The sequence below is a fragment of the Mus pahari genome, chromosome 7 (genome assembly GCF_900095145.1).
Source record: "Mus pahari chromosome 7, PAHARI_EIJ_v1.1, whole genome shotgun sequence".
Taxonomy (NCBI): domain Eukaryota; kingdom Metazoa; phylum Chordata; class Mammalia; order Rodentia; family Muridae; genus Mus; species Mus pahari.
The window spans coordinates 52,535,387-52,552,576 of NC_034596.1; the positions used below are offsets into that span (position 1 = coordinate 52,535,387).

At 37.4% G+C, this 17,190-nt stretch overlaps 1 protein-coding gene and 1 pseudogene across 10 annotated transcripts in view; both read right to left on the reverse strand.

Moving 5' to 3' along the window:
* The window catches only part of Ralgapa1 (Ral GTPase activating protein catalytic alpha subunit 1), a 221,187-nt gene that overhangs the window by 109,950 nt on the left and 94,047 nt on the right, over positions 1–17,190 (reverse strand). For 6 of the 10 annotated variants that reach the window (XM_021201484.1, XM_021201489.1, XM_021201490.1 and 3 more), the window contains 5 exons: positions 12,909–13,076; positions 9,716–9,840; positions 8,229–8,445; positions 7,016–7,192; positions 151–303 (listed from right to left, as the gene is read on the reverse strand). In XM_021201484.1, the coding sequence (XP_021057143.1) occupies positions 151–303; positions 7,016–7,192; positions 8,229–8,445; positions 9,716–9,840; positions 12,909–13,076 (840 nt within the window). Of the gene's footprint in view, positions 1–150; positions 304–7,015; positions 7,193–8,228; positions 8,446–9,715; positions 9,841–11,540; positions 13,077–17,190 lie in introns of all 10 variants that reach the window. The other 4 variants (XM_029540679.1, XM_029540678.1, XM_029540677.1 and 1 more) reach the window with 1 other exon arrangement.
* Positions 680–2,843, reverse strand: LOC110324601 (annotated as a pseudogene).

The following is a 17,190-nucleotide window of genomic DNA, read 5'->3' on the forward strand; positions in this document are numbered from 1 at the left end:
TTTAATAATAGCCTTTTTAAGGGCAAGAAAAACAACAGAAGACTTAGAAAAGTCAAAGACTTAAGGTAAGTATACATAATAACAGTAAACATTTTAATTAAGTTCTTCTGACACTAGTACTCTCAAAAAAACAGAAATATCAAACATTGCCTAGATCATCTGGCGTCTGAAGAACAGAGTGGTGGAGCTTCTCATCGAGCTGTAGATCCTTCTGTTCTATGTGATCTATATTCAGTGTAGAAGGGGAAGGAGTCTGTGACCTGGATCCCAGAGCAGAATGAACGGGGGAAGCACTTTCTGAACCTGGAAAGATAATTTCATACAATCACTGTGAAGAATGTATTCAGTATCTTACCTAAGACACAATCTCTCTCTCTCTTTTTTATATTCCATAAAATATTACAGAAAAGTTTATTAGTGTTTCAATAAAAAGACCATCATTTTAGAACAGGCAGCCAAGGGCGACTGAGCAGTAACGGGTTCTTGTGAAGACATTTTAAGAGACTATTGCCTGTCCTAAATTCCTTTTTCTTTTTATAAAAAAGAACTATTAAAAATGATTGACAAATTTTGAGTTAAAAAACTGTTAAAACATTCTCTACATTTAATTTCAACTTTATAATAGATTACAGGAAGATGCTTATGAAACAAATACATTTGTTTCAGTACACGTCTTTAAATGATAGACTTATAAGTATGTAAACAACTATAGAATAAAAAGTTTCCAAACGTAGCCTGTAAGAAATCAGGCCAATTTACCATAAGGAAACTTTCTAAACAATTTCCATAGCTGCACCAGCATGGCAGTAAACTTCTTCCAAACAAAAAGAAAACAAACAAACAAAATCTACTTCACAATTTGTTGCTGCAATAGAGAAAAGGTGTCCAGACTTGATGGAATCTTGACAGTCAATATAATTTAAGGAAAGAGTCATAATAAGACGTATGGTGCTTGTTACAGTAGAGCTGTGCTACTGGCGTGGTTCTTTGGACACTGCATGATTTAACAAATGGAAAACTTTATCCTAAAGCCTGGCTGCCCACCACCTGGGTGCTGGACATCGGAGGCAGGGCAGCACTTCATCATTGTCACTGGTCTGTTGAGGGGCAAAATAAGCTTCACACTCAAAAAAGAAAGGAAAGAAAAAGAGAGAGAAAGGAAAGAGAAACCATAAAAGCCTAAAAGGTAAATAGAGGCTCAGCATTAGCACGCTGGCTTCACAACACATCTGCAGCGAGGCTCAAACTGTGCACACTCCTCACTTGGAGCTGCACGTCTAACTCCAAACTCACGGGTATCTTCTTGGGAGTCGGCCAAAAAGAACAGAAAGCCCCACTGTAAGCTTCTTTTCTCTATACATGTTTTTCCTGAAGCTGACCTGAAGAGGAGAGGGGTCTACGGGTTGAGCAATCAATCCACCTTGTTATCATTAAAGTCGTCGTCGTTGTCGTCGTCGTCGTCGTCGTCGTCGTCGTCATTATCATCCTCCTCCCCAATGTAGGACACAGGGGTCTCGACCCTGGAGCCACTGTACTGAGACCCATTGAAGCTCGTGGCCAGCATTCCATCTGCACCGTTGCTCAAATCACTGGCAGAAAGCCTTGTGCCATTGGATGTAGAACCGGTTGTTGTGACAAATACTCCACCAATGGATTCCTGAGCCATTTCTGTCACGTATGGTTCTAGAGCTTTTGGTACCAAACTTCTGGCCACCTTGAGGTCTTCAGCAGAGCAGTTGCCAGACTCCAGCCCACACGCCATGCCCATGCGCTTGAGCACCTCAATGTCATCGTGGATTTCAAACGTGTTGTCAAAGTTAAACAGATACTCGAATTTGTCATTGGAGATGCTGCAGTCAATGACTGTCTTCCTGCTGGTGTTGACAATGATGAAGGGCAAGTGGATGACAGAGTTGGGAGGAGGCGGCCTGCGGGCCTGCTGCTCTGCTTGGCGATTTCTCTGCACCAAGTTCTTGAAGGCAGTTTGCTGCAGGATGAGCTCCTGGAGCTGTGACTGCTTCTGTTTGATCCTCTCCAGCCTCCACTGCCTCTCTACCTCTAAGTTCTGGCACTCCTGAGCTGAGTTGGTGGGCAGGCCAATCCATTGGATCTCCTTCTTCTCCTTGGAGATGATGTTCATGGCCATTAGCACATTTAAGGCATCGTAGACCCACCGCCGGATATTCTTCTGGTCATAAGCTGATTCGTTTGGTAGGATGTGGTTGTCAGCAGCACTGAACTCTGCCACCAGCTCGTCAGCCACCTCATTGTAGGAGGTGGTTCCTTTCCTCTGCACCTTCTCACACACCTTAATGGAGAAATGCCGCAGGCCCTTGCCATTCTTTTCACCCTTCCTGTTCTGATTCCTGTGCCTTTAAATGTCAGGGAAGATGGACAGACATCAGAAGGGCAGAAATCAGCATGGGTCTGATCTGGACCACACACTAGGCACCACTGTTTTAAAGGCGTCCAGCAGACCAAGGTGAGGAGTCAGATGTCTGGTTCTGGGACACAAAGTGCGTGTTGGGAGTGTGTGAGCTTCCTACCACAATAGTGTTTGATGCTGCTGGTCTCTGAGGCGTGCCAATCACCACTTGCTGTGTGATATTGACATTGGACTGTCCTAAGGTTTTTGGCAAAAGCTGCTTTCCAAGTGTGTTCACTGTGGACGGGTGGGCGGCTACAAGAGACACCACACCTTTCCCAGGACTAAGATTCTGGTCTATAAAGACCTTTAGTTCTCCGTTGGCTTCAATTAGACTGGCATCTTTTGCCATGTTACCATATCCAGGAAATCAAGGCTTTAACTGCGTACCCTCCACAGAAGAAACCGGACTTATCTGGCTGGCCCAGGGGCGCGGGGGGGGGGGGCGCCGGCCTGGAGGTCCGGCCCTGGTGGTCCCTGCCCTGAGCCAGTGGAGCCGGGACACGGGCTCACCCTTGATACAATATTTCAAATAATAAGACATAATTTTAAAACATCAGAAGATAAAACAGGTTATAATGTCCAAAGGTATCAAGAAAATCACAATATTTGCCTAGCACTGGACTAACATAGGACCAGAAACCATGAGTGACACTGACAACGGGTATTCTTGGCCTCGCTATAGAAACTCTCATACTCAGTGCTATTCTTCTACTCTCACTAGAAACTGGGAAAAGTCAATAGCGAAAGGAATATTCTTCATCTCTACTCTGCCCTACCAACGCATTCTTATAAAACATCAAAAACTCATAAGAATGCAGTCAGATTACTCCCTCAGTTAAAATCCTTTAAAGGCACACACACAGCACTGAGAGGTGTCAAGAAGATCAGGAGTTCAAGGTTGTCATCATTAGCTACATAACCAGTTTGAGGCCGAGCTGGTCTTAATGAAACCTCGTCTTTAAAATATACACACAAATAGGGCCAGCAAGATGGCTCAGTTAGTTAAGCTTACCAAGGTTGACCACCCGAGATCCCTAGAAGCTACATGGTAGGAAGGGGGCAAGTGACTCTGGTAAATCATCCTCTGACCTTGATATGCACCATGGCTCACATATGCGTATACATTTATAGCATAATCAAATAATTGTGAAAAAATATATCCACCAAGAAAAACTGCCAAAGAGAATGACCAAACAATAAAAAATCTTGCAAATTGCTAGGTCTGGTGGCACACGTTGTAACCCTGTGCATGGATGGCTAAGGCAGAATGAGCCTGAATTCAAGGTTACCCTGGTCTACAGCCTAAGACTCTGTTCCACAAACAAACATCATCCACGTCTTCTCATTCATCTTATCAAACTTTCCAGTTTCTTAGTGTTCAGGTGTCCTTGTTATTTTATTACAACTCTATAATCTGCATACAATTTTTGTATTCTAGCCAAATAATTATATTTATATATAAATTATGATTTGTAAATAGATCATCGTAATCTAGGCCTTTTTCATGTTTTTTTTTTCTACTTTGCACAGAATCCTGATTAAATTTTTGTCTTAATTGGTGGTTCTTAATTTATGAGTCATGACCCTTTTGGTGGATGAGCTAGCTTTTCACAAGGGTCACATATCAGATATCCTGCATATCAGATATTTACATTATGACTCATAACAGCAGAAAAATTACAGTTATAAAACAGCAACAAAATAATTTTATGGTTGAGGGCCATCACAACATGAAGAACCTTATTAAAGGGCTACAGCATTAGGAAGGTTTCGAACCACTGGCTTGGACACTGTTGAAGCCTACTTCTGACCTTCCTAATTGTAAGTCGCCATTATATGGATTGGTTAACTTTAATATCTTCACATTATACCATTATCATACTGACTTCAACATACATGTTCAGTTTGAAATACCCCTCTGTAGAGTACAAGCGCAGGCTTGCCACTCCTTCTATATTGCTGCACTGGTAGCTACAGTACAGCACCCAGTGGTACTAAACACAAGTTATATATAATAGTACTTCATCTTCTCAGGTTTAACTTCTTTCTAGCTCAGAAATAACAATGTTCTATACCTAATAATTATAAAACCTTCCCCCTTTTACTTCTTTCTATACAGTAAAGCAAAAACCAATTCAAGTTATACATTTGTATTTATTTTCCAAAAGTGGGATTTCACATATCACTTGAATAATTTTTAAAGTAGCACAATAAATGCCTAAAAGGATATATAAAGAACTATGGTATATGCATCATAATGGCATACACAAATCAGTACTATGATAATTATATATCAGAATAATAATAATTAGTTAACTATTAGCCCTAGGTAGTTAAAAATTCCTATAACAAGACAGCTGCACAAGCCTGAGGACTCCGGACCTTGGTGTAAGCTGTCACAGAAAGCCATCTGGGAAATCATCACCTGAACACTTACCAGAAACTTCAAACATATGATAAGAGACATCAATATTTTCATCAAATATTTTGAAATACAAACCTACTTCCTTTATCTCCATCTTATTTCATAAAAACACATTGAAGATTTCAGATTTCCTCTGTGTGTGTGTTGTGTGTGTGTGTCCAGTGACCACAGGGTATATGTGGTAGTTAGAGGACAGCTTGCAAGTGTTGGTTTCTTCCTCCACCATGTATATTTTTGGGATGCAACCCAGGCTGTCAGGCTTGACGGCAGGCATTTTTTTCCCAGTAAGTCATCTTAACCATCACTTAATTTCCTTATAAGATCTCACATTTTAAAATCACTTTGTAGAGATATGCATGACCACAGAATATTACCTTTAATTGTATTAACATGATTCAATAATGGTTGGCTTAAAGTTTTTCCCCGTTAAAAGAGCCTTTTAATAAAAAAAAAACAAAACCCAACATTTTTATACTGACAGCCATATTCCAAACATACATAAAGCTTATATCTATTGTATGTAATAAACTTATATAGTTCAATACTTCTCACAAGGTTTTTTAGAGGTATCTCAAAACTTCCGTATTAAACAAAAAGAAAGATTTCAGGCCAACTAACATCTCTCTGATAAAACAGTTATCAGTGTGATAATGCAAGCAAATTTGAGAATTAGAAAATATTATATTCAACAGTTTTGTTTACTGGGCATATGAAGCTATATTCTCTGATGAACTTTATATTTGGGAACAAAAACATAGTTGTTTTTAACTACTCCTGTACTGCTGATAGTGTTGGTGATTAAAATTAGTATTCCTAATAAAACCTCCAAATAGAGTAACAGGATCAGTCATTCAATGTAGGACATATAGGTTGTATACTTAGAAGTTAAGTTACCATAAAAAAGGATGGCATAAATAAACATAAAACCTATTTCTATATATATAAGTTTTAATTTTTAGATTTTTATTGGCTTGGAACTACTATTCACCCACTCATTCAACTCACTTGTTTACTTTTTTGTGTATTACATGTGTGTGCAGGTACACTCATCACCGTGGGAGCATGGAAGGCCAGATTGTTGATATGAGAGTGTCTTTTTCTGCTGTCCAGCTTTAAACTTGAGATAGCAACTCTCGCTCAACTTGGAGCTTCCTGTTTTGGATAGCCTGGCTGGCTATCAAGCTGGATCGCTTGTCTCCGTACTGCTGCAGTTGGGATTGGTAGAATACACTGACACGGCTGGCTTTTACTAGGGTTCTGTTATCTAAACTCAGATCCAAATGCTTGCTCATCTAAGACTTTAACAATGGAATTATCTCCCTAACTCTTGGAACTTTATTTTTGATAAATACAAGAACATAAGAAAAAAGTATGGTGACACTTTCTTTCACACTGGGATAACCTTTGAAAAACATAGTAGCCTTCCTAATGTTTTAAATGAACTAGAGTTAGAATCAAGTTTGCATGGGGGAAATGGCTTCCTTTTACAAGAGATTATGATGCTTAGAATCACTGGCTATGCCTTATGATTGTTAACTAGAACGGCTAACCACTGAGTGAGCTGCATCACAGTGTAGCTGGAACTGGTAGGCTTAGTTTACAACAGACACAGTACAACCCCCAAGCTCATTTTAATTTCCATACTACCCCTGCAATACACGATTCTACATTTAATGTGACTCAAATTCCAGGACTCCACTTGCTATATTAAAGTTGGATTTGGTCACATTTAAAAAAAAAAAAAAAACAAAAAATTATCTGAAAAGGATAATTTTCTGTTTAACTACAAAATTCTGTATATTAACAAATATGTCTTATTGGCAGAGTGCTTTATATTTCCTGTAATAAATGTAAAACAGCTACCTTAACTATGAATGACAATGAAAAAATACAGTGAGGTAATTTTTTTCTTCTTTTAGATTATCTATTTAATAACTGCTTCTGGTCTGTGGCATATGCATAGGGTGCACCAATGCTTACCTATATGTACTGTCAAGAAACTAACTTGTTTTGTTTTGTCCACTGTTCATATAAAAACAAAAATAAAAAAAACAAACAAAACCACCAAAACATCAGTAGGCCATACAAGCTGTAGAAATGTCACCAGATTCTCTGGAAGTTTAGAAGCCAAGCTTAAGTAATATTCCCTTGAATTACTTTACCAGTAATGGTTGCAACTTCCGCGGTGAAGGCCTGCTGATTAAGGCTGCTGGTTTCTGAATCTAAATGAAGTGTAGTTAAGCTGGCCACTTCCTGCTCCTCAGTGCTTTGATTATGGCCAGAACCTAAATCCACATCAGCAGAAGATGGGATCCCAATGTCAGTTCCAAAGCCAAAGTCTGTAGGAAGAAGAAATGCTAGTTCTATAACAACTCTAATCACACATCCATTCTCCCTAATCTACTCTTTGCATTACATTCTCACAAGTGTAAAAAGCAGTAAAACTTTGAAGACCTCAACTACAAACATTTCTAAGATTGTCACAGCTTATTATTAACTATAATTATTTAAAAACAGCATGAGATTCCATCACCACTACACTTACTACTTTTAAAGTATTTTATAAATCTGTCTCTCTCTCTCCTCTCTCTCTCTCTCTCTCTCTCTCTCTCTCTCTCTCTCTCTCTCTCTCTCTCTCTCTTTCTCTCTCTCACAAACACACATACACACACACACACACACACACACATTTTCTTCTTCTCTTCCTCCTTCTCCTCTATCTCCTCTTCTTCCACCTTCCCACCTTTTCCTCCTCCTTCTTTTCTCTTAAAATCTTATCTATCTGAGCTTTGGGTTAGCATACCACTACCACATAAATGAAGGAAAAACATAATGCTCCATGAAGAGCAATACCCTTGCTCTTCACAAACTTGATTTCCAAATTTCTGTTTCTAGTTTATTCTCTGAATATTAAAAGTAGAAAGAACTTCAGCAGCATAATGCTATAGTGGCATATGGTACAAAGTAATAATTGCTGATAATTGAACATGGAGGAACAGTCAAGGAACAGTCTGGGTAGACAACGGATGTCAAATCCAAGTCCATTAAGTAACAGCATCTCATACTCATGTTGGCCCTTTAATATTAAGACCATTCTAAATCATTTTTATTTTCACACTTTTTTGTCTTAAAAATGTAATTTATCTTATGATGGACAGTAGTTCTAGTTCCTTTAAATGCCCTTTGTTTAGCAAAATAAAATGGTCTTAACCTGAGATGAGTCCCTAAAACTTTCGTCAGTGTTTTACTAAAAAGTGAAATTAAGATATACAGTAACAACTACCTAACAAAGGAGAACAAAGTGAAAGCTACGCTATCCACACGTCAGAAAGCAATCAACAGAAAACATATACTCAAACAGTAAGAGATACTTGCTGTCAAACTTTCGTCCCTCACACTGGAAGGCACTGAAGGAATCCGAGTGACTGTCTGAGCTCATGAGGTCACTGCTCCCTGCACTGGCTGGAGACGTCCATTCGGAGGGCACCCCAGGGTCATCAACAGGACGCATCTGGTTCTGCTTGTTTAGAATATCAGGGAGGTCTTTCGGGATTTCAAGGCTGCCTGGACTACTCCCCCTTCTTGTCATAGTCTAAAACAAGAAACATTTTACATTTAAAATATTTTTAAATTAAGCACCTGAAAGCTTTAGTTTTCAAGATAATCCTCAGAATAAATTCTGATAGTTAGGACCTCAGTTGGAAAGGAAAAAGATGCTTACTGAAGTATCTAAATAGCATGTAATGACACGGCTCTGATGCCTAAGCTACTGAAGTTCTATTTACAGCAAAATCCCACATATCAGGTGAGACAGTGCTGGGTCTAAAGCTCGTGATCAGAAGAAAAATAGAGTTTACAATGGAACAACGAAGCAAACAGAAGAGAAAATAAGTACAAAGACAGCAAAGATGTCATTTTATGATTTTAAAATAATTGTTACTCAAAAAAAAAAAAAAAGGAAATAAAAGGAAAAGTAATAGTGACAGACATGTTAAAACCCAAATGGGGAATGACAGCTTTTAAACGGCAATTCTGCACCTAAGAATTAGAGATACATTAGCTTCTATTTTCATCTGGTATTTACTATTTAAGGTAAAAGGCATGGTTTAACACTGATTCCAGAGTTATCTGAATTGTTTAAGCTATCAAACTATGGGAGTTGGGCCACATGCCTTCCATTGTTCTTTCCTACTGACAGTTAGCAAGTGGTACCAACCTAGGAAAGAGAGTAAGGGAAGTACACCGGGAAGGTGATGGCTCACAGCTTTTAATAGATATTCCAGTACCTCTTCAGTTAAAGCTACAAGTCTTAGTGTTTTATACCTTTTAATTAAAAATGTTATTAAAACACACACACACATACACTGGGGATTGACCTAAGGACTTGTAGACAGGAAAGTGCTCTATAACTGAGATATAGTCAGCTTGCTTTCTACTTTTTAATAAGACTGAGTCACACTAAGTTATACAGGTTGGCTTGAAATTACATTGCACCTCAGGCAAGGCCTTGAACTAGCTATGCTCCTGCCTTAGCCTCCTGAGCAGCTAGGTAGAAGTGTGCATCACTAAGTCCAGCTTTAAAACGTTTTAAGAGCTAATAATAGTTAGGGGAAGGTGCTGATTGTAAAGGCTGATAGACAGGCAAAGGCAGAGAACTCACTTCCTTAATGTGACCTCCACATGCATGCAGTGGCACACATGTACCTTCCCATACACACATAGAAAGTAAGTAATGTTAAAATATTTTAAGAACTTTACAAATCCGAGTTAAGTTTCAGGAAAAAAATGAATTTTGGAATAAAAGTCTCCACATATACATCATACTCATCCTTTAGTTTTCTACTTTTTAAGTCTGAGCTCACCGAGGCATTGCCACTTCGAAGTCGCTCTGCGATAAACTCATCCATCAGGTCAGGAACATTGGCGCTGCTGCCACCAGTCTCACTATTAAGAGGAGGCAGTTTGGGGCTCGTGTCCTCTTTATTTACTAGAAGCAAATAAAGAACTACATATAGTGGGCAACAACTTAATTATATTTTCTAAATTTGAAACAAAAGTAATCCAAAATAAAGTACCTCTGCCATATCAAGTATGTGCCAAACATGCACTAATGAGTAATTCCCTCCTTTCAGATTTAATTTTTAAGAATTAGTAAATTGTATTTACTTTATTTAACTAAGCAGATGTTAGTCAATCTTCAGTATGACCTTAAACAGCAAGAAAGCTAGAGGTAAGCACTAGTTGAAGTCAGGTTAATATTGCCTATAAAGAAACTGGTATATTTTTCTTCCTATTCTATGCTGCTCTAGAGTCTTAAGAATTCACAATCTCCCTCTTTCCCCAGAGAATAATTGCAAGGAATATTATATCCTTTCAATTCATGCAAATCTCAGTACGACATAAACACACTTCAGTATGGATATAAATAAAAATCTCATGATTTGACATAATGGTTCTTTTTTTAGAGTTAGTCTAAAATCTAGTCTCAATGCTTGAAGAAAAAAAAAAGGTTCAATTTTCATGAGAATTAAGAACAAATAAAACCAAAATAGTTGTTTGATTTGTTTAACATTCCCACCGAAATGTAATTTTATAGTAACAAGATTACTTTCACTTGGTAAACTAACTTGTGGACCATACATTTATGTCACTATCATACTGCTGAAAAAAAAAATGTTTCTCTGTAGAATAAAACTAGCGCTGTTTCTCTTTCTACTGAATCACCAAGTATTTCAGACTGTTAAATACCATTATCTTTATATCACTGGCCAGGCTTTGCTAAGCTGTAATATACTGCCCTCAAGTGGCATTAATGGCTCAATGCAAGATGCATTATACAGCGTTGTTAATCATGCTAACAAAACCAAGTTAAAACAAATGAAACCAAAACCTACCTTACTGCTGAAAGTTCTGTTTCTGTATCAGTAAAGTTGTTTCAATTTTGGAACAAGATAAAATGGTTACTTCAATCTTGCTTCCTTTTGCTAATATGTACATTTAGGTTTCATACTGAAATAATAAGTAAATCATGAAACCTTAATGCACATTTAAAATCTCACAATAAAAATTTAAATCTCTCAGATTCAAAACTAAAAGCCTACAGCTTTTTTTCAGAAATGCCTTAAATGGAAAGTGGCTAAATCATCTTTGCAATTAAATAAAGAATTTCCTCTTCAATTATAGTTAAGTATAATGTTGGTGCTAGTTGTAGGAGTCTGATTTCTGTTAACATTTGATGTCAAAGAACTGTCTACCAAGGAAACCAACAAAGTTAGCAGTAAGAATTTGCAAATTCAATTAGATAAAGATGATGCCCTTATAGACATAAAGTAGTGGGGCAAGAAAAAGTACGGCCAACTCCTTAGAGAACTTCAAGACTCTTGGTACACACTCAGAAAAATACCTGACCTTTGAAGGTCATTACATTTTTCCCTCTTAACTTCCCCTTTCTATTTTGTTGTTCAGCAGCAAAGAGGTTTAACTAAATGCCTCAAAAGGAAAATTAGTAATTTAAATAAATATGTATGCTGGGAAAAATACAGCTGGGGAAAGGCGCATGCATAACCAAACAGAGAGAAAGCAGTGACCATCCCAAAGCTTTTTTGATTGCTTATAGCTTGCTTCAGTTGCATTAAGCCAAACTGGTGCTGTCTTTCTCCTTTTGCGCTCTGCACAGTTAGTGCTCACCTGCAGCTTTCCTTCCAAAATAGCCCATTACATGACTGTACAGATCCCTCAGTGGAGCCTCGGGTGGCATTCTGTTCTGCCTCTGTGGGGAAACATTTGCCTTCGGCTTCGAAAGAGCATGGACAACAGTTTTATAAACGCCACCCAGGGAGCCCTGCTGTAGTCCTGCTTCCTGACTCGATGACCTGAGAGTACTGCGACTACCTGACTGGTTACTTGGCATTCCTTCTTTCTGTGATGTGGCTGTGAGGATCTCTGTGGACTCCCTCACTGCTCTGCTAACTGATGCTGCACCGATCGTATCTAGAGGTCTGTACACACCAGGCTTTACAAGGTCTGTACCACTAGTTGAGCTGGTCTGTGTGTTGCTGGTAGTGCTACTGCTATTACTGCTAAAGCCACTGAGCTTCCGTAGTCTCATCTTCCAGGGAGCCTCTTTGTTTTCCAGAGGATTATAAAATTGGATAGACTCAGTAGATGGTCTAAAAGTAACATGAACACTATTTCGTTTCTTAGCAGCAATTTTCATGATTTTGGCCCTATGAGTTACTGTTTCAGACAAGCTCCTCTTAGTTGGAGAAAGCTTGCTAGTGTTTGAAACATGAGGCATTCTGCGGCTTACCGGTGTTTTTAATGCAGTTTTCTTGGCATGCATTAAATATGGTGTGATTTTTTTATTAGCCTGTACACTCTTAAGCTTTTCGGCTAGTGTCATATCTACACAGGCATCTACTTCTGTGGCTGTTTGTCTATACAGATGTTTCTTTTTTTCTTTAACACATGGGCTGTCTGAGCTAGGATCCGATGACTGTTCATCAAGACTTAGTTGCTTAGCCTTTTCAGCAGTTTGTGATCTTGGATAGCTATCTGAATGGTTAGGTGCAAGAGTACTCGTGAAGACAGCTGAACTTGGTTCTTTTTGAAATGGTGTATTTTCAGGAGTCCCAACAAAAGACATGAGATTTTCTGGTTTTATTTCCTGACCTATGTACTCTAATTTATTTAAAGATGGTATTTCATCTCTAGTTACTTCAATAATCACTTCCTGAGAAGCTGTATCTTTACCTAGCTCATTTTTACTATGATTTTCCTGGTTTTCCTTAAAGTATTCTTTCAGAGAAGAAAGAAGGTCATCATCTCCTTCAAGGTCAATGTACTGGATTTGATCGAAAGCTGCATCTGCAAGTTCTACTGGACCTATTAAATGGCAAAGATGGTCATATATGCTATCACCAACTTCCAGAGAAGACTCTCTACTATGAGTATCAGTGATGTAGCTTTCAGTGGATCTAGTTATTGACGATGCCTCTGTGGAACTCTGCAAGCTTGGAGCATGACGGGATGAACTGTCAACGACAGGAACTGCACCTTTGGCTCGCTCAACAGTGAATGGTTCCAAGATGTCAGAAGTGCTGCTACTTCGAGGCAGAGGCTGTTCCTCATTCAAAGCACCAAAAACTTCATTTCCAGTGTCTTCACTCTGTGAAAAATGTCTGACTCTGGTTGAGCGGGGAAGGATTTGAGCATCATCAATATCTGTAAGAAAACAAAAATTATACAGAGTGGAAACTATATAAATACAAAAAATTGCTTCACCCACAGCCTAAGCATATGCTTTCCAATAAAAACCTCAGGAAGTTTTTGCAAGTTCAATTAAAGAAAACCAATTAAAAATATATAACTAACTTTAAAAAACAAAAAGATGAACCCAAGGCATGTGGTGTCAATGAATTAGAACATGACCAAAATACATTTAAGATGTTAACATGCATACAAACGTGAGGTGATCAAACATTTGGAAGTGCAGTTTAAGATAGAGCTGTGCCAATAAATCAAGCAATTCAAACTTGTTAGTTTTTCCTATTCAAATAGGTTATAAGCATGGAAGGAAAATAGATCTTAACACATAAAGCTGATCTAAGCATTCTACAGAAGATATCTTAGAAATTCTCCTCTACTAGGCAGGAACAAGGCATAACCTTTTCTTCAACCATTGCTATTGGGTTGATGACATATTAGAATGGAAATCTCCCCTCTCTTCCTTAAAATTCTCATCAGGACACTACGTTCTCTTCTGTTTTACTTTATTTACTATTATCTCATTGTTTTAAGATTTATTTATTTTATTTATATGAATATACTGTAGCTATCTTCAGACAAACCAGAAGAGGGCATCAGATCCCATTACAGGTAGTGGCTGGGAATTGAACTTGGGACCTAACCGCTGAGCCATTTCTCTAGCCCTTTGCTAAAATCTTAAATTTTATTTTTTTTATCATCAAGTAAAATCAGTAAAGTAAAGCAAAATCAGTATGCAATAAAATATTTTTGTTTTTTGCAAAAATATTTAAATCTTGTAAGTACATAGAGAAATCTTATGTACCTATACGTGGTCCTTCTCATAAACAACCACTGTCCTGACTAGTTTTATGTCAACTTGACACAAGCTAGAGTCACTTGGGAAGAGGGAACCTTAAATGAGAAAATGCCCTCACCAGACTGGCCAGTGGGCAAGGCTGGTGGTGAATTTTCATGATTAATGACTGATGTGGGTGAGCCCAGCCCAACGTTGGCAGTGCCATTGCCGAGCAGGTGGCTCTGGATGCCTTAAGAAGGCAGGCTGAGCAAACCACAGGGTAACAGGCTACTAAGTGGCACTCCTCCACAGCCTCTGCAAAGTTCCTGTCTTTAGTTTACTGTCCTCATTTCCCTGGATGATGGGAACTGTAAACTGAAATTATCCATTTCTTCCATAAGCTGCCTTTGGTCATGGTGTTTTATCACAGCAATATAAACCATAACTAAGACAACCACCAGATTCTAGAAACTATAACTTCTTACATGTCTTTTTAAGGCCTACAGATTCTGAAGTCAAAATAGATTTAGAGATTACCTAATTTAATTCTCTTACAGATGGGAAAGTTAAAACCCACAGGGACTAAGTTCATTTTTCAAGTTTCAGAAGAAGTTTACAGAGTGCTAAGTATGTAAGTCCTCAAAAACATTTATGAAACCATAAATCACAAAATAAATACTGCTTATATGTGTGTATATATGTATATATATATATATATTATATGCACATATGTGTATACACATATATAAATATATAGTTCTCAAAAGTGTAATTGTGGAAGTTACCACAATACTGATAAACTCATAAAGTCTATAGGAAGGAAAAATAACATATGTCCCAACAAAATAAAAGTAGAAAGGATTTTATGAGATTATCATTGCTAAATATTACACTTGTAATGCAAATGCTAGAAATAATAGAATTAAGTCTGGCATGGTGGCTGGTACAGGGATACAATCTTAGCACTTGGGAGGCAGAGGAATGAGGATCTGAATTTGAATCTAGCCTATGCTACAAAAGTGAGACCCTGTCTCAAAAAAACAAAAGCAATAGAATTATCACTGAAACATTATAACTAAACATTTAGAAAGGAGTAAAGCTACCATTTATCCAAGAACACAAAGTAATTTATATGCAAATCCTCTACAAGGTGAGGGAAGCTTTCTTGTTTACAAAAGTTAAATTGTTATCCACTGCAATTCCAGAATTTATGACACAGCTAAAATGGTGGTCTTGCTGTGATCTAAAATAAACAAGAAAAAAAATCCTAACCACTGAATCAACATTTCATGGAAGCCTAAAATTTTATTCAAGTCTTATTTTTCTGGATTTCCTTGGTAATGTTTAGCATTAAAGCATTGCAAATTATTTTCTGTATTAAAAGGTAAAATTTTCTGAATATTATGTTTCAAAGAAAGGTTACTGGAAGGTAAATTTGTGCATTGATGTATTACTGTTAGCTTGCAGCATATAACGAAAAAAAAAAACCCTTCCATAAAATTTAGGTTTCTTGAAGATTTGAATGCTGTTCATATAACTATTCTGATTGCTTTTAAGAGCTTTATCATATAGAATGTACTTAATACAGTAGAAGGAAAGAATCAGTTACATAAAATGCTGCTCACTGGCAATGGCAGGTGACTACAGGCTAAGGAGCATACAATGCTGCTTCTCTAAAGGACCCAGGCTGGGCAGCCCACAGCAGCCCACAGCCCACAGGAGCTGTGTGCAGCTCTAGTTCCAGGAGCTCTGATTCCTTCTACAGGTTTCTTTGAACGAGCTTACACACGAATGTACACAAGTAAACAAAAGTTAAAAAACAAACAAAACCCTACTGTTTATTGTTAAAATAATCCCTCAAGAACAGAAACTCTTAAATTAGAATACTAATATTCAACTTGATTTCTAAAAAGCTAAATCTCCAAATTCTCTTTTAATGAAATTTAATTATTTTCTTAGTCAAGCACAAATAGTAGCACTTTATGGCTCTTGAATTTCAAAATGACTGATGTTAATTTATACAGAAATCAATGTCATTATGAAACTCGAGTTCTTTCTTGATAATTACTAGATAGTTTCATAACATTTTGCCTATTTTGGCAACAATATCAATGTACCTTCATGGTAAGATGTTCTATGTAGATATAGTACACCTATTTTAGCAAAACCACTATATCTTATAAAAGATGAGATGTTTCAGTGAGCAAAGTAGTGTTATATTATAGAATCATATGAAGACTTTTTGCTTTTTAAAGACTCTAATAGTCACATATACATGTTTTATGTTTATGTGTGTTCAAGCTCGTGTATGCATGTTCATATTTGTGTGTGCAGGTATGGGTACATGTTTGTTTAGAGTTATATTAGACTACAGTGTTTTGTTTACAAGCAGGCTATATATGGGTTGCTTCTTTTATTTTTTTCCTTTTCTGAAACAGGCTCTCACTTTTTAGCCCAGGATGACTCACTTATATTGCCCAAATGGTCTTCAAACTGGCAAGTTTGAGACGATCTTTCTGCCTAGGCTTCTAATTGTTGGGATTAGAGGCATAAGCTAATATGCCCACATCGACCAACTGCCCTTTTAAATTATCATCAAATTTTATTTTGAAATCATTAAGACAAATCAAATAAGAGATTTTGGAGGCCAAGATTTTGGCTCATGCCTATAATCCCCATATTCTCTAAGTAGAAGCAGGAAACAGAGGAATCCAAAAAAATCCTCTATTATACAAGTGAGTGCAGAGCCAAGACCTGAAGAGAAAATTCACAATTATGCTATAACCATCATATTATAGGTACAAAGAGCTATCAAAGATGCATATTCTATTACATACATATGACAGAAAAAAGGAAGTTTTTTCATTGCTAAAGAGGGACATACTTGTTTAATTAGAAAATTTTCATTCTTATTTGACAAAGTTTCAACAAAAAGGAGGGGAGACAGACCATCTTTCTTCTGACAGAAAACAAAATTACAAATAATAAATTGCCTCTAATGTTAAAAAGATTTTATATCCCTTTTTTCATAAAGGGATTTTTGGCAACAACAACAAATTTAATTAAAAAATGACTTCACAGGAAAGTAAGCGCTGCTAGTCATAGCAGCACACATCTACAATGTCAGCAATTGGGAGGTAGAGGCACAGGAAACCAGGAAAAACACTGCTTTTCTTTATCTAGTTCTCGTTTATTCTTGTGTGGGTTTGTAGGGTTTTATAGTTTGCTTATTTTTTAAAACAGAGCTTGGCATGCAGCCCAGGTTAGCCTCATACTCACAACTCCCTACATCAA